At 35.2% G+C, this 23,010-nt stretch overlaps 2 protein-coding genes across 2 annotated transcripts in view; both read right to left on the bottom strand.

The window, feature by feature from the left end:
- The window catches only part of LOC101887524 (WW domain-containing oxidoreductase), a 43,704-nt gene extending 36,665 nt beyond the window's left edge, over nucleotides 1-7,039 (bottom strand). Inside the window, exons 1-5 of the mRNA XM_011296229.3 lie at nucleotides 6,925-7,039; nucleotides 6,813-6,858; nucleotides 6,657-6,744; nucleotides 5,661-6,170; nucleotides 5,424-5,603 (exon numbers count right to left, since the gene is read on the bottom strand). Of these exons, the coding sequence (XP_011294531.2) occupies nucleotides 5,424-5,603; nucleotides 5,661-6,170; nucleotides 6,657-6,744; nucleotides 6,813-6,816 (782 nt within the window). The 5' untranslated portion in view covers nucleotides 6,817-6,858; nucleotides 6,925-7,039. The remainder of the gene's footprint in view (nucleotides 1-5,423; nucleotides 5,604-5,660; nucleotides 6,171-6,656; nucleotides 6,745-6,812; nucleotides 6,859-6,924) is intronic.
- Nucleotides 7,040-9,263: 2,224 nt separating this feature from the next.
- LOC101887357 (serine protease inhibitor 28Dc) lies at nucleotides 9,264-13,851 on the bottom strand. The gene is made up of 2 exons (XM_005188428.4): nucleotides 12,704-13,851; nucleotides 9,264-10,608 (listed from the first exon to the last, which is right to left on the bottom strand). Exons 1-2 carry the CDS (start codon nucleotides 13,408-13,410, stop codon nucleotides 9,456-9,458), a joined length of 1,860 nt encoding a protein of 619 aa, XP_005188485.2. The 5' UTR covers nucleotides 13,411-13,851; the 3' UTR covers nucleotides 9,264-9,455.
- Between the last annotated feature and the right edge of the window lie 9,159 nt (nucleotides 13,852-23,010).

Here is a 23,010-nt window from a genome sequence, read left to right on the forward strand (position 1 = left end):
AAAATACCGAATATAGCCGTTATATTGGGGTCTATACGACGTGGACATACATATTCAAATTGGAAACTTAAAATAAACGGTGAATAATGTAGCTAAAATCATCAAAATATCGTATATAAGGAGGTGCCGTTGAATTGGAGCTGTGCGAAGACCTGGACCAGCATAGACAATTTTCTGTCACAGGCTGTAGCATCTTTTACGAACTTCAAATACCACATCTCAAACAATTTCGGTGGGTATTGTACCTAAAATCGTCAAAATACCGAATATAGGGAGGTACTGATATATGGGGCCTATACGAAGACCTGGACCCGCACAGACAATTTTCTGTCACAGACTGTAGTTCCCATAACGAACTTCAAATACCAATTTTGAAACAATTCCGGTGAATAATGTCGCTAAAATCATCAAAATACCGAATATAGGGAGGTACCGTTATATGGGGGCTATATGAAGACGTGGACCTGCACAGACAATTTTCTGTCTTAGGGTGTAGTATCCATTTTGAACTTCAAATACCAAATTTGAAAAAATTCCTGTGAATGATGTCGCTAAAATCATCAAAATACCGAATATCGGGAGGTACCGTTATATGGGGGCTATACGAAGACGTGGACCTGCACAGACAATTTTCCGTCTTAGGGTGTAGTATCCATTTTGAACTTCAAATACCAAATTTGAAACAATTCCGGTGAATAATGTCGCTAAAATCATCAAAATACCGAATATAGGGAGGTACCGCTAAATCGACTTAGAATTTTACGCTGATAAAGAATATATATACTTTGTTGGGTCTGATAAGAGAATTTCGAGGAGTTACAAACGGAATGACAAAGTTAATATACCCTCCATAGTATGGTGGAGGGTATAATAACGTACAAAGGACATTCATTCGATTTAAAAGCAATGAATATCCTGTATTATTTTTAAGTATTTCGAGCAACACCAAAAATAATTACTGGCAAAATCCTGCAGATTATGAAAGTAGTGCTGAATATAGAACTATCGGTGTTTTAAAAATTTACATCGTAAGTAACGTAAATAGAGGGGGCAAGTTCTCCCTCTTTCACATTTTTTGAAAATTTCGGATGAAAATTCCTTGAAATCCGTTGCTTGTGGGCAAATAGTATCTTCGGCAATATTGCTGTTAAAAACACGAGGATTACTTTGGTCCATAATTTTAAAATTAAAATATGGCTCGAGAGGATATATATAATTTGATACGGCTAAAACGTGCCTCATCGAAATAACGGTTTTAGATCCTTGGCCAAATCTGTTTCAGGACATTTGGAGTCGATCTAGCGATCCGTCCGTCTTTCTGGCCGATGCGCACGATAATTTCAAAGGGAGTATCCCGTTCGGTCCAAACTTGGTACATCGTACTATTATTATCAAACTTAGATCGGCTTCGGAGATGGTCAATATCGGTCCACTTCTTCTGGTAAATAAAAGTAAAAAAAGAGAAAGAATAATCCGATTTTGCTCCAACATTGCAAATCCTAATATTTGCATCAGTGCTAGATCTGGTGCGAAAATGAACAATATCGATTAACACCATCAAGTACCTCCCCCACAAAGTTTAAAAAAATTTTGAATAATTATAACTCTTATAAAATGTGATGAAAGTATCCGATAGTCTTCAAATAACACACATCACAATATTTTTATTAACCCAAGGTCTGTGTGAAAATGGAATATATCGTGCCATTCCTTTTAGTATCTCCCCCACAAAGGGTCAAAATTTTGAATATTTATGAAGCTCATAAAACGCGAAAATAACATCAGATTCCATTCAAACTTGGCACATCTCAGTATTTCCGTCAACACAAGATCTGTTATAAAGATGGTAAAGATTGGATCATTCCTTCTGGTACCTCCCACACAAAGGGTCAAAGTTTTAAATAACCAAAACGATCATAAAATCCGAAATAAGCATCCGGTTCTTATCATATTTCATAGATCTCAACATTTTCGATAAGAGAAGATCTGTTATGAAGATTGTAGAGATCGAACCATTCCTTCTGGTACCTCCCCCACAAAGGCTCAACATATTTTTATCTGTATTAGGTGAAGTATGAAAATGGAATACTTCGGTCTACATCTGTCGGTAAAACCGGCTGAAACTTTTTGACTTCCATATTTCCATTCGAGGTAGACGTCAAAAGTCTAAATCATACCTAAACGCCAGGAATTCACACTTTATTTTAATTTATGAAAATATCTCCGACAAAAAATCATTTTAGAATGACGTCAAGCAAAAAGAAATCTCAATTTCCATTATGTATCAAAAAATATTTAAATAAATGTTCCAAAAAATATTTCTTCTGATTTTTTTTTTTTCAAGTAGACGACTGAAAATAACATAAAATGGCATTTAAGGCAGAAGGTGTAAAAAGAAGATGTAATCAACACAGAATTTCACTGTAAATCTCACAATAAACTATGTCTACCCCTAGATATAATAGTTTTAAAGACAATTGCATATTAAAAGTCAGCATTTTGTGTTTGTGAAATTTGTACCAAGAAAAATATCATCAATTTTTGTTAATTAAAAAATGCACCACAAATATTCTTATAATTACACTGTCCAATAGCAGTCAGATTTAAGAAAACTTCCAAGTGGATTTGATAGTACTTGTTTGTAGATCAAATCCCCAAAGAAGTGTCGGGTTCTTAGGCCAAACTTTCTTGAGGCCTTTATATGGATTTTACCATATACAACATATACAAAGGAACCACTATAGTTTGCGATATTTTTCGCAACATTTAAAATAGAGCTTTGATAATTGAAAGAGATCTTTAGTTTACGTCCAGAATACTTAGTAAAGAAAATGGGTAATATCTGTCCCCTTTTTGATATAGCTCCCATGTAAGGATAAAATCGATTTCTATTTTTATACCCTACACCACATAGTGGTAAGGGCATTATGTTTTTGTGCATTTGTTTGCAACATGGAGGAGGAAGCGAGATAGACCCAAAGTTACTTTTGAGGATCTTCCTAGAATCACTTTCTGAGTCGATTTATGAATGTCAGTCCGCCTGTCCATCCGTCTGAACATATATTTTTGTGAACACTCAATCCACAGAAATGAAATTTGGTTCCAGATATCAGATACAGCCCAGAAATACCCCCGCTACTTCCTCAGCGAAAATCTACCTTAAAATTTTTGATTCGTTCCAACATATCGTTTTAGTCTCAAAATTCACAATTTATTCAGTTTGGCAATATTTTTTAATCAAAATTTCAAACTTAGCTCTAAATTTTCAGACTTTCAAGGTTTTATATATTTTTCAAATTTTTCCTTTTTCGGAGAGAACAATAGGATAATGTTTACCTTTTACCCAAACCGTCTTCTAAAACTTTTATTTTGAAGTTTTCCATTGCACAATGGACCCACATCCTATAATTCTGTCTTAAACCAATAGTGTCCTAGAAACCAACAGTGTCCTCAACATCAAATTTCAGAATTTCAGCTCTATCTTTTCACCTAATACCAATTTTTACCGAATATAGTACTAATTAGTACTTTTCGTGCACTTGTAGTACACATTTTTAAAACCAACTCTTTATAACAAACATACCACTAACATGGAGCCCACTACCAACATTTCGAATTGCCTACTTCTTCCGCACATCCAAAACGAAATTGCACCAAATTTAGTGCCCTTTAGTACAGTTCTTGCACTTGGTACACATTTCCAAAACCACCTCCTCGCATCAACCCTATTTCCAAGAATTGATTCTCATACCAAATTTCAAGATTTTAGCACTATCCGTTCACACTATTATTCCATATGGGACCGAATTTATTACATACATTTTAGTAATTTTGGTACACGTATTGTTAGAACCCTTTTGTTTGTTTAGCCTAAACAACATCAACGACTCTTACACCAAAATTCAGACTTCCAACTCTATTATATAAATACTAAAGTTAATACTAATCGTACTTTTTAATACATATTTCCAAATCCCCTGCATGTATAACCAACCGCACAAAAAGCCAAATTAGACTTCCAATTCAATATCTTACCCAAAATCAAAAACCACCTCCAAATATCAACTCTACACACCAACAGTGATCCCAATGCCAAATTACATTTCCATTTACATTACCACCTCCTTATGTCAACCCTATTTTCAGACTTTATTCTCACACCAAATTTCAAGTTTTTAGCTCTATCCGTTGACATAATACCAAATGGTACTATTTTACAAATTTAGCACCATTTTGGAACTTTTCGCAGCTTTGAAGTTCGAATTTTCAAAAACAATTTGCTACTCTAGTCTATACTTCATCATTCCGTTTGTTCAATACAAAGTATTAAATTTTAGGATATTGCAAAACTTTTTATACCCTTTTCATACAAATTTCCAAAAGGCAGCCTTATCATACGCCTACACTTAAAGCCTTGCGGAATTTCAAGATTCCAGCTTCAGCCTCGTCTGATTCTCAGTCAGTTACTAATTTCCTTACTCCTTTATATATGATCTATGAGACGAAATCATATTGAAATTTATCGTGTAGGTCATGTCATGTATAACTTCTTAATATAAGATTGTTAATATCGTTGACCGGTCAGACACACATTTTCTTTTGTTAAAATGTCATCCATACCTATCGATCAAGTTTATCTACTCAATCGTTATCTGAGAACATTTTGTATTATTATTTTTAATAAGATTTATTTTTATAAAAACACCTTCGCCTAAAAGTATGCTAGTGTTCATTTAATTTCTCAGCATTACTTGCTAACGCAAGAATTAAGAAAATGTTGAAGAAACGTCGAAGGAGAACATTCGACACTACATTTCAACGGCAACGGCAACGGCTAACGGCATCCATTTTTGTAATAAATATCTCCAAATTGCCCAGGTTTTATGTGGGTCAAGACAAGTGTCGTTTGAAATAAAAATATGTATATGAATATAAATGTTTGTATGTATGTACATTAAAAATCAATTGGACAGCAAGGCATATACATTTAGACATAGCACTAATTTGTATGAAGAGTTAACTGGGATACTTTACTGCATTGGTCCGAATATTCAGGGAAAAATATTTTCCATAGATTTAGATTAGATTTGCAATAAAATTCTTATTACAATTATTCCCTAACAAATAATGGCACAAACACATTTGTAGAACAGTTGTTGAGGTATAATTGTTAATCGACTAATGCAGATATTGTTGACTGATAACATATTTGCCCATTAACTATTTGTGTAAATCTGACAAAAGCACAACAATACGAGAGTTATGATCGAATAATGATTCCATAGAAATGCGATACATAGGATTCCCTAACAAACAATTCCACATCATATTTTATAATGAAAAAACATGTATTATTTTGTAAGCTTTCAAAAAAATTGATCCATATGTTTTTAGCTGATAACATATTTTTTTCTATTACTCACCTGTGGGACTCTGATGAAAGCACCACAATACGGGTGTTGTGATCGAATAACGATTCCAACTGTTGTGTTATATAGAAATTTGATAAATGCGATACTTGGAATGTTGTTTCCAGCCCGTCTTCAGTAGTGGTATAAGGTAAAGCAAAAACCCCAGCATTTAAGATCAGCATATCAATGTGCCTGAAAGATGAAAGTATTTTTTTAAATGATCTACCAAATTCGACATAAAGAACTTACTTTACACTCTGTTTAACTTCTTCTACAAAGGAACACACAGACTTAAAAGAGCCCAAATCCAATGACATCCACCGCAAACGGCTGCGACAAGCAGCTCGATCCTTAGCAATACGTTCGATAGCTTCTTCGGTGGCAGAACGATTGCGACAAGCCATTATGACATCACAGCCATGAAATGCCAATGAACGTGTAGTCTCATAACCAATACCACTATTAGCTCCCGTCACTATGGCCAAACGACCATGCAGATCTTTGCCATGCAAAACTTGCAAAGCATTAGTGCTGCCATCAAAACGCTGCCGTACTTGTGATATATTCATAGGTGGTTCTTCCAAGGCAAATGCCAAACGTGGATCCATATAAGTTGTTTGTTGTGTAGTGGTATTAAAAAATACTGTCCTTTGTGTTCCCTCTTCGAAACGTTTCTCCCAACCTAGTGGCAATTCCAATGTCATGCGCTTTGATCGTCCTGTGCGTGGATGTGTCATCTGGGCTACTTTTGTTTGTTTGCTGGAAAAGTGTTATTTTAAACAAATGGGTTAAAATGAATTAAAGTTGTTGAGTTATAGAAAAGCTTTATGGACCGGATTATGAAAATTTGTGAAAGGAATTAATTCCCATAGAGAGTCATTCTAAAGTGCGCAGCAACAATCGATCTCGATAGGATGTAAAAGTGAACAGCTTTTGTCAATGAGAGATGGCCTCCAATAATAATGTAATAATAATTCAAATCTTGAGAATTCGAACGCCATAAGCTGTCGTCCTTGGACGGTCTGGAACACAAGCCTACACTTCAAAAGCGAGCAAGCTTTATCCTTTACTCGCTTTTGAAGAGTAGGCTTGGCCGACGTACTGACCATAATGATTAGCCGACGTACTGACCAAAATGCTTTAAGAAACCAAAATTAAGATTTTTTAAACACACTTTTTCAGCATTGCAGCGCAGAATATTAAAGTTGAAATATGATAAGAGTTACATATTAATGCTGATCTTACTTTATATAACAAACGTAGCCATTTTCCGTAGCCTGTTCCTCCCATCCTGGTGGCAGTTCATCTTCACTATCAGAGTCTGGTAGAAAACCTTATAGAATAAGAATAAAATAAAAATTCAATTTTCTGTCATTTGGAAAAAAATTAAAATTTACTTACTCATATCTCAAACGAACTTTACTCTTTAGTTTGGAAAAACAACAAACTGTTCAAAAGCAGGTGAAAAATGAATGAATTCGCAAGGTGTTTACTTATTTATTTTATTATTTACCCCCTTTACTGCAACCGGCTTTTATTTATTGTGTTTTGTTGTATGGCATTGACTTAACAATTGCTTATTTTCATTTGATTGGCTAGGAGAGAACACCATCAGATGTTTGTTCTTTCTCTCTCTGTGTGAAACACAGCTGACAACTGTTTGAATAAAACAACGATTATTGGATGACGTGACGTGCGATAATAGCAATAAGTATAAACACCGTTAATATTGGCGATATCATGGAAATATTATACAAAATACTCATAATTTAATTGATGACGAGAAGAATGCGGTTCTAGAATAGAAAATGTATCATTTTTTGTTCACCAATAAAGTGACCTGTAGTAGGATTATTCAACGTATTTTTTTGGTTACCTACAAATACCGGTAAAATTAAAATGCAAAATTATGAAAAAAAATCCAAATTAAGTGTTACCATTAGCGATTTTGAACAAGAGATTACCTTGTTAATTTTGTAATGGGAGAACCATGTGGTCTGTTCCAGAAATGCAAGAAGGTAAAAGTTTTTTACTACGACAACCGATTTCCCTTTTGGATATCGAAGAAAATTGCAAAACTAGTATATTCTTGTAGGTAGTGGAACAGAGCAATGGTTTAATGAACAGACAAGGTAAATTACAAAAAAAGCAGAAATGGAATGATCATTTGAAATGGATTTACCTTCTTAATTTTACCATTAATGCAATATAATCTCAATGTAATCAAATGAAATAAAAAACAAGTAAAAAACATTAACTTCGGACCGGGCCGAACTTTAAATACACTCCATTTTTATATAAAAGTATGTGAAATCAAACATGATCCACTTTCAACTACAAATACCAGTGAAACCATTTGGATAATGTTTCATGAGTAAATGGGACCAGAATTATCGGAGTTAGAACCCATTGCGAACTACAAATACCCATTTTTAGACAAATCCATGGAAAAAAATCATCAAGATACTGAATATCCGGAATTATCATTATGTGGGGCTATATGAAAACGTGGATCTATATATACTGAAGCGACTCGGTCAAAACCCGCGTCGCAGTGGACGAAAAAAGGTTCGTGAACTGAACATTTCGCAATATTCCATTCGGCAAATATTGAAAAATGAGCTCGGGGTAAAGCCATTGAAATTCCAAAAAGTGCAAAAAATTACACCGCAACCGAAAGAAAATAGACTCAAAAGAGCTAAAGAGTTGCTTCGCTTGGCCGAAAGTGGTGAACTGCCGTATCGAATTTGGCTTTCTTCGATGAGGAAACATTCGTTGTCCAGCAGTTAGTAAACAAACAAAATGATCGTGTTTACTTGCCAAAGAGGTCAGCTGATAACAGCCGATGGTCGCTCTCCGCTCGTATTAATCGACCGTGGCATCAGAATAAATGCCGAATATTATCGCGAAAATATTCTAGAGGGTGTATTAAAGCCTCGGGCATGGCATCACTTTGGCCCACTCAGCTCGCGCCACCCAAGAATGGTTACAAAATGAGGTTCCTCACTTCATTTCCAGCGCTAAATGGCCACCAAAATCTCCAGATACCAATCCGTTGAACTATTGTGTCTGGAGTATTCTGGAAAGCAAGGTTGGCACTAAAAAAGTGTCGATCAAGCAAGCACTTCACCGGGAAGTGGCGAAAATACCGCAGAGCAACATTCGGGCAGCTTGTTTAATTTAATGTCATTAAAATTTAAAAAAAAATGTAAAAATTATGACGTTTGACTTTGTTGTAATTTTTTTTATCTCACCCGGTATGTATAAAACTGCTACAGACAATAAGGGTTTATGTATGTGCTGTCACTTTTATTATCCATGTGAATTTCCGTGTTTTCTGTCAAAATTGCCATTTTACATATCACTCATAATTCTTACTATCACACACTTGCATGTTTATTATTGTTTTCTTTGGTTATATTGTGATTTAATTGTATTTTCTAAAAAAATATATTATAATTTAACATATTTTCCCACAATACACAAACAACACTTTTGATTAAATTATGTTTTTCCAATAAAAATAGGGCACGCTGTGATCGAAAACGTATACATGTACTTTACTCATGTATTTCCCCACTGAAATGTTGTCCATATATCACACGATGTGTGCAACTTTTACAAAACGAAAATTTGACACTACATCTGTTGAAAACATATCGTCTAATGGAGCATTAAGCAATGAAATTGCCAATTCAAATCCAAGTGCATTTACTGTAATTGGAAGGTTTCTATGGCCTTTTATTAATAGCAACATGAAAGAAACTTCAGTGTGCATGTCTACATTAGGTCTTTTGTCCGGTTTGAATTTTCCCAGTTTTCAATTGGAACACATTGCTCTTTGCAAAAAAATTATAGTCTTATTTAATGTTTATTAAACTTTGTAAAAAATATCTTAGAGACACGGGAATAGGCTAAGAGTCTATATAATTACATATATAATATATAACACCTAAGAAAAAATAAAATTACTGAACAATCCCTCCGATTATTCTTAAAATCTAGACACAGTTATATTCAAATATAGCACCAGTCCTTTATTCTCTACAATTCTGGTTTATTTATGATACCATAGAACAGTGGCAATTTACTGTGATCATGTCGTATCAATATTAGGAACGGAGTATCGCCACGGAATACAACATCGGTGCCGGAACGATATAAATATGCTGCGGTGGCAGCTGCAGCCTCTGTACCTTGCTCGTCTACGGCAAAGTCTACTTTGTGTATTATTTCATTAACAAAGAGATCCGAATGATAGCCATTGTAAGTGAAACGTTGTGCTTCCAGATTAGATAATGCTTGAAGATTCGCATCATTAGGAGCTTGTCTTTTTTCAATGGCATGTGCCGGAGTGGTGTCTTCAATTGTTTGCATAGCTGGCATTTCTGTGGTTGCAGTTGTACTATTACCTTGCTCCTCTTCCTCTTCACCAAATCGACTTGAGAATATTAACGGTTTTTCATTGTATCTATCGTAATATTGTTGGTTGACAGCTGCCAGACCTTTACGTGCGGGAACGGTTGGAGTCTGAGCCACAGGTGTGGGCACTGGAGAAAATATTGGTCTTCTGCCATTGTTGGCCATATTTCTTCCACCAATCAGTGATAAATCACTCAAGCCGGGATTGAATACATCAGTCACACCCATTGCTGGCAGGATGTCATTCAGGGTCATGGTGCGGGCAAAATGCATTTTGGGGAACACCATGACTGTGGTTTTCAGCATCATCTTATCAATCATATCGTTAATTTTGCGGGCATCCAAGACACTCATTAATCCACGTAATTTCAGACGAGTCGAGTCATTCGGTTGAATAACATACATGGTAGTTTCATTGCCCTTATATGGCAACCCTAGAATACGGCAATCATACTCCTTGGCATCATAAAATGGAAAGATACCACCAGTAGCCATTAGCTGGACACGAATGGGTTTTGTGTTTGGACCATCCTGATAGAAATTATCCTCTTTTGTGGAACGCTGGAAGAATGGTGTCTGCCAAAAGCCTCTAAAGTACAAAGTACTGGCAAGAATTATGTTCGTTACCGAGGGTATATTTCGTGAAATCAATTCGGGTATTTTTCCATTGGTATTGTCATTTGACCATTTATTGATGTACTTTGTAGCTTCGCGGGATTTTGTCTTATAGTCAAGTTGCGCCAAATGTGAATCGTAAATGGAACCAATGACTTGTCTGAAAGAAGAGAGAGAAAATGAGAATATTTCAATTGTTAATTAAAAAAAAGGTATGGCTTATGATAAAAGGAAATATTCGACATGAGATTTACATGTTGGGCGCCATGGCCTACATAAGGTCAACCAGTAAGCCCATCTGACAACTAAGTTGGTAGTTAAAAGACATAATTGTGATTTAAAAATTCAAAGAGAGTCAAATCACAATAATGCAAAAACTACTGAATTTATTCTGAAATTGTTGTCAAAAGTAGTCTTCTTGGGCGCCATTAAAAGAATCTTAAGGTGAAAGACAATACACAAAACGCTTTTCTAACTGGCTTAAGTCATGGGCTGGCTTCTTCGGAAAAGATTAAGAAGCCAAAATCAAACTAAGTGAATCTAAAACTCCTTTATTCCTCTACGAAGAAGCCAGCCGATGACTTAAGCCAGTCAAAAAAGCGTTTTATGTATTCTCACCTTTAGATTTATTGATATTCAAAAGTTGAAACCTTGCCCTACGTATAGCTTTTATATTCCTCTTTTCAGATTCGATTCATTTATTAAATTCCCAATTGTAATTCGTTGCATTCTCCCCGGAAATACCCGCATGGAGGAATAAATGGCAGAAGCCTTTTGCACAATCATTTGGTTTTTCCCTCTCCCACAAACAACAAGTGACTCAACAATTATTCCATCTAATATTATAATTATTTGTGATGATTTTGTCGCCACTCATCAGACGGAAGCCCATTATTGTTTTTGACACATTCTGCTCATGTCCACAACAAAACTAAAAATATCATAGAAATTATAATTTTAAACAATATTCTTTTTGTTCTTCCATTTTAAATGAAGTAATTAACAATAACGTGAGATCAGACTGTTGTTATTACGCTGATCAAAATAATTTGTAATTATTGTATTGGTACCGCTGATTTGATTGAGTGATTGAACCGAACACAAGTGACAAATATTAATTGAATTTAAAAACGCTCCAAAAACTTTATAGAATCAATTTATCCTCAGGTCCATTCAGATTTTACAAAAATCGATTTAAGGGCTAATTTACACATAAATTAGACGTTTTTCGAAGATAGGTCTTTTTATTGACGTTTATTTGATTTATTTATTATTTGATTTATGAAATTCATTTATTTTATTTATGAAATTAACATTTCAAATAACGTATTTTATTAAAATATATTCCGTATAAATAAGGCTTAATGTCATCAGCGATGATAAGAATAATTATTCCAAATTGTGAACCTTATATTTATATGAGATATATACAGGGTGAGATAAAAAAAACTGCTACAAAGTCAAACGCCATAATTTTTAAATTTTTTTAATTTTATTGAATGAAAGCAAGAAATGTCGGAAATAGCATCAATTTTAGAATATGTTTAGATTTGTTCGAATTAGTCACCTTTGGCACGAATTATGGCCTCAAACGGCCAAAGAAACCGTCACACGCTGCCCGAATGTTGCTCTGCTTTATTTTGGTCAATTTTGCACCAAATGGACAATACAAGTCCAAATTTAAAAGATACAAATGCTTCGGCATATTTAGTCCTTTGAATTTTAAATTATAATCTCCCATAAAATGAATTCTCCCATAAAAAACTTTTAATTGTTATGTGGAGCTCAACTAAATTAGCAAAGTGGTGTAGGGTATAATAAAATCGGCCCCGTCCGACTTTAGGACTTTCTTTAGTGTTTTTTTTTTTTTTTTGTTATTGTTCAAATGCAAAATTTAAAGAACTCCTTGTTTCGCGGGTTTTTCTCAATTTAAAAAAAAAAATTAAAAATAAACAAAGCTAACTGTTGCATATTTAAAAGTCTATTTGACACTATAAGGCTCCAGCACAGAGTTGCATTTATCTAGTTTCTTTGAAGTTGAACAACCTTTCTTTTTGAGCCATGGGTTAATCCAGAAAAAAATTGTATACAAGCGCGCTATCGAAATCCAGGGGAGTTCAATAAGATTTGCCTATGTAAACATGCTTTCATAAAACAAATTAATTATTTCGAAACTTGTTTGACTTCTAGTAAATAAAAAACACGAACTGATCTTTTCCCAAATAAATGTATGAGGACTCGAATCAAACACTTACCTATAATCTGGATTTAACGTATAGCCCTCCTGAACAAACAAACCATTCGCAACATTAATCGTGTGATTTATTTGCTCCGTTTTACGATTGCTGGCGGTCTCTCTAACGTTCTTCTTGGCGGCGGTATAAAACCAATTGGGACGCTTTCTCGTATTCGCGTCCCTTCCGGTGTTCACATCAAAGTTTTGCATATCATCTATCATTGAGCCGAATATTTGATGGAATTTTCCGGGATTTGTATTAAATTCTGGTATGTTTTCAAGGCCGAGAACTGCTTTCAATTCCTGATAACTTTTGCCCTTGGCTCCGAGCATAAGCAGTGATAGAGCAGACATTAACGAAAGCGGTGAAAATATTTCGCTGCGTGTAGCGTAGGGATCCATGTAGCTTAATTGTTGGAGCATATTGTGACCGAATTGTAGGGCATTTTCAGCTATCATATCGGCTGTGGAATAGCCAGGGGCCGTCGTAGATGCGGCTCCCGGTGGCGGCGGTGGTGGTGGGGAGTTGACGGTTGAAAATATGAAATTGGGTGAATCGGTGCCCTGTGGCGGTTGCGAATTTGTTAATTGTGCCGATCCCGATCCCATATTTAGAGGATTTGCGATCATTTGAGAAATCAAGTCATCTCCTGCTACCAAAGTTGCAATTGCCAAAACCACCAACAATGTGGGTGCCGACAACTGCCAGATATTTAAAATTCCCATCACAAGCTGTTTGTATGCTTATCCAAAAAAGCAAAACACTGGGAGAAGATTTCTTTTTATAGAACCGCACACTCTGTTTACTACAAACAAACGCGATTGCAAAACTAGATTTCCAAACAACAAAAAACGAAGAGATGTTCAAATGCTGCTGGTTCTGGCCAATCGGGTTTTATTGAGTTTTAATTGACGTATTTTTTTTTTTTTTTTTTTTGTCACTTGGCGTTCTATATTTTTTTATAATCTTTCTTTTTTATTATAATTAGTAGAAGTAGGTATGAACTATGTTCGTTTGTTTGTGTGTTTGTATGTTGCTCTTCTTTCAATTTCGATCGTGGCGATCTTACATTTGCATCACTCACACAGAAGCGGTATCGCACAAAACCCGTCTTTAACACTTAAAGCGATCCAAACAAACTGATCGTTCAGTAAACTAAGCTTTGCAATTTAGCTGGTCTTTAAAATAACGTTCTCTCTCAAAATTGCTGCGTATCTTCGTCTTTTTTTTCGGATCAATCCATAGAGAGTAGAGATGGCAAAAATGAAAAATTGTACGAAAAGGGAAAATATTTGGGGAACGGATGCAAATAGTATTCAATTCGTTACTATAGCTTCTGATAGAAAATTTAAAATATCCAAAAATGTAACAGGGGATTATTAAAAGTAACAAGTAAAAAAGCAGTAAGTTGGGCCGGGCCGAATTTTGAATACCCTCCACCATTTGGAACGAATTAGAAAATATTCAAAAAAATAAAATCCATTGAAAATTCTGTTAAAATCTTTAAAATACCTAATATCGGAAGGTGCCGATATATGGGGGATATACGCTATTGAGGACCTATATAGACAAATCTATGTCTGGGGGTAAAGTACTCACAAGGAACTCCTTGTGTGGATTTTCAGATAATACCATTGGGAAATGTGGCTAAAATCCTCAAAATCCCGAATATCGGGGGTACCGTTATATGGGGGATATACGATATTGTGGACCTATATAGACAAATACCTTTCAGGGGTTAAAGTGCTCACAAAGAAATCCTTGTGTGGATTTTCAGAGAATGCCATTGGAATATATAGCTAAAATCATCTAAATAACGAATAACGGGGGTACCGTTATATGGGGGCTATACGATATCGTTAACCTATACAGAGAACTCTATGTCAGGGGGTAAAGTGCTCACAAAGAACCCCTTGTGTGGAATTTCAGACAATTCCGTTGAAAAATGTGGCTGAAATCGTCAAAATACCGAATATCAGAGGGTACCGTTATATGGGGGATATACGATATCGTGGACCTATACAGACAACTCTCTTTCAGGGAGTAAAGTACTCACAAAGAACTCCTTGTGTGGATTATCAGACAATTCCATTGAAAAATGTGGATAAAATCATCAAAATACCAAATATCGGGGGTACCGTTATATGGGGGCTATACGATATCGTGGACCTATATAGATAATTCTCTGCCGAGGTATAAAGTACCCACAAAGAATTATTTGTGTGGATTTTCAGACAATTCCATTGAAAAATGTGGCTAACATCATCAAAATACCGAATATCGGGGGTACCGTTATATGGGGGCTATACGATATCGTGGACCGATATACCCCATCTTCGAACTTGACCTGCCTGCAGACAAAAAAAAGATCTGTGCAAAATTTTAGCTTCCTATCTTAATTCGTTTAGACTGTAGCGTGATTACAACAGACGGACGGATAGGGCTAAATCGTCTTAGAATTTTACGCTGATCAAGAATATATATACTTTTTTGGGTCTAAAATGATTATTTCGATGAGTTACAAACGGAATGACGAACTAAATATACCCTCCATACTTTTTTTGGTGGAGGGTATAAAAAATAACTGTCGTCGTAGAATAAACAAGTAAAAAAGCTGTAAGTTCGGCCGGGCCGAACTTTTAATACCCTCCACCATTTGGTACAAAATTTGGCAATTTCCAAAAAATAAAATCCGTTAAAAATTCTGTTAATATCTTAAGAATTCCGAATGCTTATACGACGACGTGGGCCTGCATAGGCAAGTTTTGTCATAAGTTATTACAATATATAATGCGAAACTTGAAGAAAAATCTATTTATAATGTAGCTAAAATCATTAAAATACCGTATATGGGGGGTACCGTTATATGGGGGTTATACGAAGGTGTGGACCTGCACAGACAATTTTCTGGCATGGGCTGAAGTATCCATTACGACCTTCACATGCCGTATTTGAAACAATAATGTCGCTAAAATCATCAACATACCAAATATCGGGGGGTACGGTATATGGGGGCTATATGAAGACTTGGACCTATATGGCCCATTTTCTGTTTTATGCTGCAGTATCTATTACGAACTTCAAGTACCAAATTTGGAACGATTTCGCTAAATAATGTCGCTAAAATCATCAAAATACCGAATATCGGGGGCTACCGTTATATGGGGGCTATATGAGGACGTGGACCTGCATGGCTCATTTTTTGACTTAGGATTACGAATCCATTACGAACTTCAAATACCAACTTAGAAACGATTCCGGTAAACAATGTCGCTAAAATCATCAAAATACCGAATATCGGGAGGTACCGTTATATGGGGGCTATATGATTTCTTGGACCTACATGGCCCATTTACGAACTTAACCTGCCTACTGGCAAAATATACATGTTTGCAAAATTTTAGCCTTCTATCTCTATTTGTTCGAAAGATGGCGTGATTACAACAGACAGACAGACAGACAGACAGACAGACAGACAGACACACAGACAGACAGACGGACATGGCTAAATCGTCTTAGAATTTTACTCTGATCAAGAATATATATACTTTGTTGGGTCTGACATGAGTATTTCAAGGAGTTACAAACGGAATGACAAAATTAATATACCCTCCATAGTATGGTGGAGGGTATAAAAAGGTAACCTCGTACTCATATGTTTACAATTCTTTCAAAATGCTTCATTTGATGGCATCTTATTATTGAAATGTTTATTAATAAATTCATTGTATATCCAAATGGGAACCTGTTTTTATGCAGTTAAATTTAACAAGAACAAGTAAAAAAGCTGTAAGTTCGGCCGGGCCGAACTTTGAATTCCCTTCATCATTTGGAAGGAATTTGAAAATTTTCAAAGGAAATAAAATCCTTTAAAAATTCTGTTAAAATCTTAAAAATACCGAATATAGGGGTTATATGGTGGTCTATACAAAGACGTGTATCTGCATAGGCAACTCCTGTCATAGGGCATTACAAAATTCAAATACGAAACTAGAAGAAAAAAATCCGGTGAATAATGTAGCTAAAATCATCAAAATATCGAATATAGGGAGGTACCGTTATATCGGGGCTATACGAAGACCTGGACCTGTCTGTCATAGGCTGTAATATACACATTACGAACTTCAAATACCATATTTGAAACAATTCCGGTGAATAATGTAGCTAAAATACCGAATATAAGGAGGTACTGATATATATGGGGCGAAGACCTGGACCTGCATAGACAATTTTCTATCGGAGACTGTAGTTCCCATTTCTAACTCTAAATACGAAATTTGAAACAACTCCGGTGAGTAATGTCCCTAAAATCGTCAAAATATCGAATATCGGGGAGTACCCTCTTCCAGAGGGTAAATTGCTTAGAAAATCATCAAAATACCGAATATAGGGATGTACCGTTATATGGGGGATATAGGATATCGTGAACCTATATAGACAATACTATTGCAGAGGGTAAAGTACTCATAAGGAACACCTTTTGTGGATTTTCAGACAATTTCATTAAAAAAATTGGATACAGTCATCAAATTATCGAATATCGGGGATGCCTCTATATGAGGGCTATGCAATATGGTGGACCGATATAGTCCATCTTCGAACTTGACTTGCCTGCAGACAAAAGGCTGATCTGTGCAAAATATAATCTTCCTATCTTTTTTCGTTATGACTCTAACGTGATTACAACAGACGGACGGAATCGTCTGATCATAAATATATCTACTTTGTTATGTCTAAAATTATTATTTCGATCACTTACAAACGGAATGACGACCTTTATATACCCTCCGCACTATGTATGGCGGTGGGTAGAAAAATTACAGAAAATGCAGAGATGTATATTTCATGTTTCTCTGCCGTTGAGGTGAGAATACATAAGATGACATATTACTGCCATAATTGAGACCCCCTTTGTTCTTCTACGGAAAAAACTAGTCCGTGAGTTATGTCAGAAAAAATTTAAATAGGGCGGCATTGACTGTCATGTTACTCTTATATTTACCTACAAGTTTTGCCAGTAATTATGCGTTTTACCAACACTCTTCATTTATTTGACGTATTTTCAAAAAAAAAATTGACAACCTAAATGACGTAATTTTGCAAATAAGGTTTTATTTTTTTAATGTATATTCGTACTTACGACGAATAAAAAGTACATTGTTATCATTGCCATCACTGGCAAAGTAAATCACCCAGAGCGCGAGCAAGAGCGACACTTGTTTTTTTGCCGATCAAAAGAACTTGTTTTAATAATTTTGCCAATCGTAGGAAAACCCATGAACCCTAAGTACTCTCATGACTCACGTAAACAGAACATTTTTGTTTTTTGTCAATTCCACTGTAAAGCACGACAATTATTATTCAAAAGCAAACAAACTATTAACGTGGATACGCAAGCGCGCATCATTTAGCTCGTACTACAATGTTATTAACAATACTACGGGGTTTTGTTTAACGTAATCGTATGTAGATAAAATTCATTGATGTATAGTGGGGCATCAATAAATGTGAAAATGTTCTTTGTTACATTTTTTTATACCCTACAACATACATAGTATGGAGGGTATATTAAGTTCGTCATTCCGTTTGTAACTTATCGAAATAATCATTTTAGACATAACAAAATATATTTATTATTGATCAGCGTAAAGCGATTTAGTCCTGTCCGTCTGTTGTAATCACGATAGAGTCAAAACGAATAAAGATAGAAAGCTAAAATTTTGCACAGATCAGTCTTTTTTCTGCAGGCAGGTCAAGTTCGAATATGGGCTATATCGGTCCACAATATCGTATAGCCCCCATACAACGGTACCACCCGATATTCGGTATTTTGATGATTTTAACCACATTTTCTAATGGAATTGTCTAAAAATCCACACAAGGAGTTCTTTCAGAGTACTTTAGACCCACGATATCGTATAGCCCCCATACAACGGTACCCCCCGATATTCGGTATTTTGATGAATTTAGCCACATTTTCCAATGGAATTGTTTGAAAATCCACATAAGGGATTCATTCTGAGTACTTTACTCCCTGCAGAGAATTGTCTATATAGGTCTAAAATATCGTATAGCCCCCATACAAAGGTACCCCTCGATATTCGGTATTTTTATGATTTTAGCCACATTTTCCAATGGACTTGTCGGAAAATCCACACAAGGAGTTCTTTCTGAGTACTTTACCCTCTGGAATGGAATTGTTTACATAAGTCCACGATATCGTATAGCCCCCATACAACTGAACCCCCCAATATTTGGTATTTTGATCATTTTAGCCACATTTTCCGGTGAAATTGTCTGAAAATAAACAAGAGGAGTTTCTTTTGAGTACTTTACCCCCTGGAAGAAAATTGTCTATATAAGTCTACGATATCGTATAGCCCCCTTACAACGGTACCCCCGATATTCGCTATTTTGATGATTGTAGCCAATTTTTTCAATAAAATTGTCTGGAAATCCACATAAGGATTTCCTTCTAAGTACTTCATCCCCTGGAAGATTATTGTCTATATAGGTCCACGATATCGTTTGTCCCCAATATAACGGTACCCCCCTATATTAGGTATTTTGATGATTTTAGCAACATTTTTCAATGAAATTGTCTAAAAATCCATACTAGAAGCTCTTTCTAAGTACACTACTCCCTGGAAGAGAAATATCTATATAGGTTCAAGATATCGTATAGCCCACACACAGCGGAACCCCCCGATATTAGATATTTGCCGATTTTGAGGATGTTATTCGCCGGAGTCGTTTGATATTGCGTACCTAGAATTCGTAATGGGTACTATAGCCTATGACAAAAAATTGCTTATGCAGACCCACGTCTTCGTATAGCCCCCATATAATGCTACATCCCAATATTCGGTATTTTGATAATTTTAGCGACACTATTCATCGTAGTTGTTTCAAATTTCGTATTTAGAGTTCGTAATGGGAACTAGAGTCTATGACAGAAAATTGTTTATCCAGGCCTTCGTACAAGCCTCATATATCAGTACCTCCCTATATTCGGTATTTTGACGATTTTAGCTACATTATTCACGGAGCCAAGTAATGGCTTATGAAAAAAGTTGCCTATGTAGGTCCACATCTTCGTATAGATACCAATATAACGTCTATATTCGATATTTTTAAGATTTAAACAGATTTTTTGGCGAATGTTATTATTATTTTTTTTTTTTTTGAAAATTTCCAAATGGTGAAGTGTATTCAAAGTTCGGCCCGCCCGTACAAACAATTCTATAAAAAAAGGTTTTGAGGATAGTTTTGAGTAAATTTTGATTATGTACCAAAAAAATACAAAAAAAAAAAATAAATAAACCAAAATTCAACGCAGGGAAGTTATTTCAGAATTCTCATAAGCATAAATAAACGCTAACACTCCTTATCACATGGTAAATCTTCCTAAGCAATCCAGATCAGGATATTGCAAAACAAAAAACTGTTTTAATAATATTGTGAAAGAATTAAGCTGGAAATACATAAAGCGCATATTTGGCTGGCTTAAGTCATCGGCTGGCTTCTTCGGAAATGAACAAAGGAGCCTAGGGCCAAAATCGAGCTAAGTCAACCTAAAACTCCTTTGTTCATCTACGAAGAAGCCAGCCGATGACTTAAGCCAGCCAAATATGCGCTTTATGTGTTTCCACCCTTATCCTTCCTCTTAAAAAGGCAATTAAAACTTAAAAAAGGTAAAATGTAATTATAAAATCTAAGGTTTTTATCTAAAATTTCATATTAGTGTAAATGCGCTATAGTCAAGCGATGGAATTCCCAATATATCGTTACATTTTCATAATTGTTATTATAATTAATTGAATTGGTTGTGTTGTTTTTCTAAGAGTACTGCGCTATAATATGCATTCAAAAGTCTAGTAATTCCCCTGTTATATTTAGAATTTAAGGTCTGATAAGCAATGGGAATTTCCAGCGATACATATAGCAAAAGCGAATCCACGAAATGGAAATGGGTTTTGTGATTGAAAAAAAAAAAAAAAAAAATATATATATATATATATATATATATATATATATATATATATATATATATATATATATATTCTATGACATAATATTACTCGGTAGAAGCATACATACTAATGCAGTACACTTTTTGCCCCCTATATCACATCACAAAGTCACATAGGTATAAAATTTATTCGCTAGCCTTGGATTTGATTACCTATTATGGGATCTTCCCTGCCACCATTATTTCATAATGGAAATCACCAAAATTTGCCCTACGGGTCACAGTAAACATAAAATCCCCTTTTCCATCAAGTATTCTGTGTATTATAATGTATGTACTTAAATAAAGTTCCCATTACTGCAGCATTGATGTCACATATTGAGTCGTTAACATTATATAAACATACATACATCTCACCCATTCATTCATTCATTGAATAAGAAAAAAAGTGAAATTTAAGTTTGGGAAAACCCAAGTTATCTTAAAATGTACTATTGGCAGCTGATCTCGTTTCTTTGTATTGTTTCCGCTTTTTGTTGTTATTATATTTCTTTGAACTGAAACAATCCTACAGAATTTGATGTACAAACATCTTCTCTACAGGCATATACGATTAGGAAAGTACAGACTCTTATTAAGTAGAATTTCTAAAATTTACTAATATGGTAATTAAAACAAAGATTGCTCAATCAATACAAAACTGTAACCAATTTTTATATCACAGGTGGGTGCATGGACCTATTCAAAGAGGGTTATGAAAATGAAAAAAAAAATGATTTTAAGATAGGTATGCATACCTGACAAAGTTTACAACGATATCCACGTAAAAATACTTTTTAAAACTTTCCCTAAAGTAAAAAAAAAACCCTCACTCTCTCTCTTTTAAATTAAACAAGTAACAAAGTTGTAAGTTCGGCCGCGCCTAACCACCATTCCCACCATTTGGAACGAATTTGGCGATTTTCAAAAAAAAAAATATATACATAAAATCCGTTTAAAATTCTGTTAAAATCTTGAATGTAGCCTTCATATTAAGGCCTAAACGATGACGTGGACCTGCATAGGCAACTTTTGTCATAAGCCATTAAAATATTCAAATGCGAAATTAAAAAAAAAAATCGGTGAGTAATGTAGATAAAATCATCAAAATACCGAATATCGGGAGGTGCCGTTATATGGGGGCTATTCGAAGACGTGGACCTGCACAGACAATTTTTGTCATAGGCTGTAGTATCCATTACGAACTTCAAATACCGAATTTGAAACAATTCCGGTGAATAAGTCGCTAAAATCATCAAAATACCGATTATCGGGAGGTACCGTTATATGGGGGCTACACGAAGACGTGGACCTGCACAGACAATTTTCTTTCATAGGCTGCAGTATTCATTACGAACCTCAAATACCACATTTGAAACAATTCCGGTGAATAATGTCGCTAAAGTCATCAAAATACCGAATATCGGGTAGTACCGTTATATGGGGGCTATACGAAGACGTTGACCTGCACAGAAAATTTTCTGTCATAGGCTGTAGTATCCATTACGGACCTCAAATACCAAATTTGAAACATTACCGGTGAATATTGTTGCTTAAATCACCAAAATACCGAAAATATGGAGTTACCATTATATGAGGGCTATACCAAAACGTGGACCTTCATGGCCCATTTTCAAAGCCAAAGTCCTGCAAACATAATATACATTTGAGTAACATTTTATCAACCAACTTTATTTCGTTTGGAAGCTAGATTGATTTCCACAGACGGACGGACATCGCTAAATCGCCATAGAATTTTATGCTGATCAAGAATCTATATACATATACTTTGTGGGGTCTAAAATGTATATTTCGAGGTGTTACAAACGGAATGACAAACTTAATATACCATCCATACTATGGTGGAGGGTATAAAAAACCCGAATGTTCTAAAAGCAGCAACACATCTTCTGTCCAACACATTCAACAATCTTGTACCTACCTCACACAAATTCAACAACAAAGAGAACAAGCCAAAATGTCCTTCCCTAAATCCCTACAAATTAAGGGTTTTGCCATATGGGATTATATCTAAATTTTTGAGAGGAATATCCCTATCCATAGAGAAGCCGATATGTAAAATTGTAATTGCTTTGGTCGCGAATTGGGGCTGCAAACAGCAGGCATAGTGGAAAGGTGAAACTAGATTGATTAGTATTAAAGAGGAATTAAACTCCCCACAGAAACCCGGAAATAGCAAATTACAGCTGATTTGGTTGGAAATTGGGACAAAAACCTTCCAAATGCAGAATCGTGGGCAATGTTTAAGAAAGGAAGTCAATACTGGTGACTACAAATCGCCACGGTTGAACAT

Source organism: Musca domestica, unplaced genomic scaffold, assembly GCF_030504385.1.
Source record: "Musca domestica strain aabys unplaced genomic scaffold, Musca_domestica.polishedcontigs.V.1.1 3, whole genome shotgun sequence".
Classification (NCBI taxonomy): Eukaryota; Metazoa; Arthropoda; class Insecta; order Diptera; family Muscidae; genus Musca; species Musca domestica.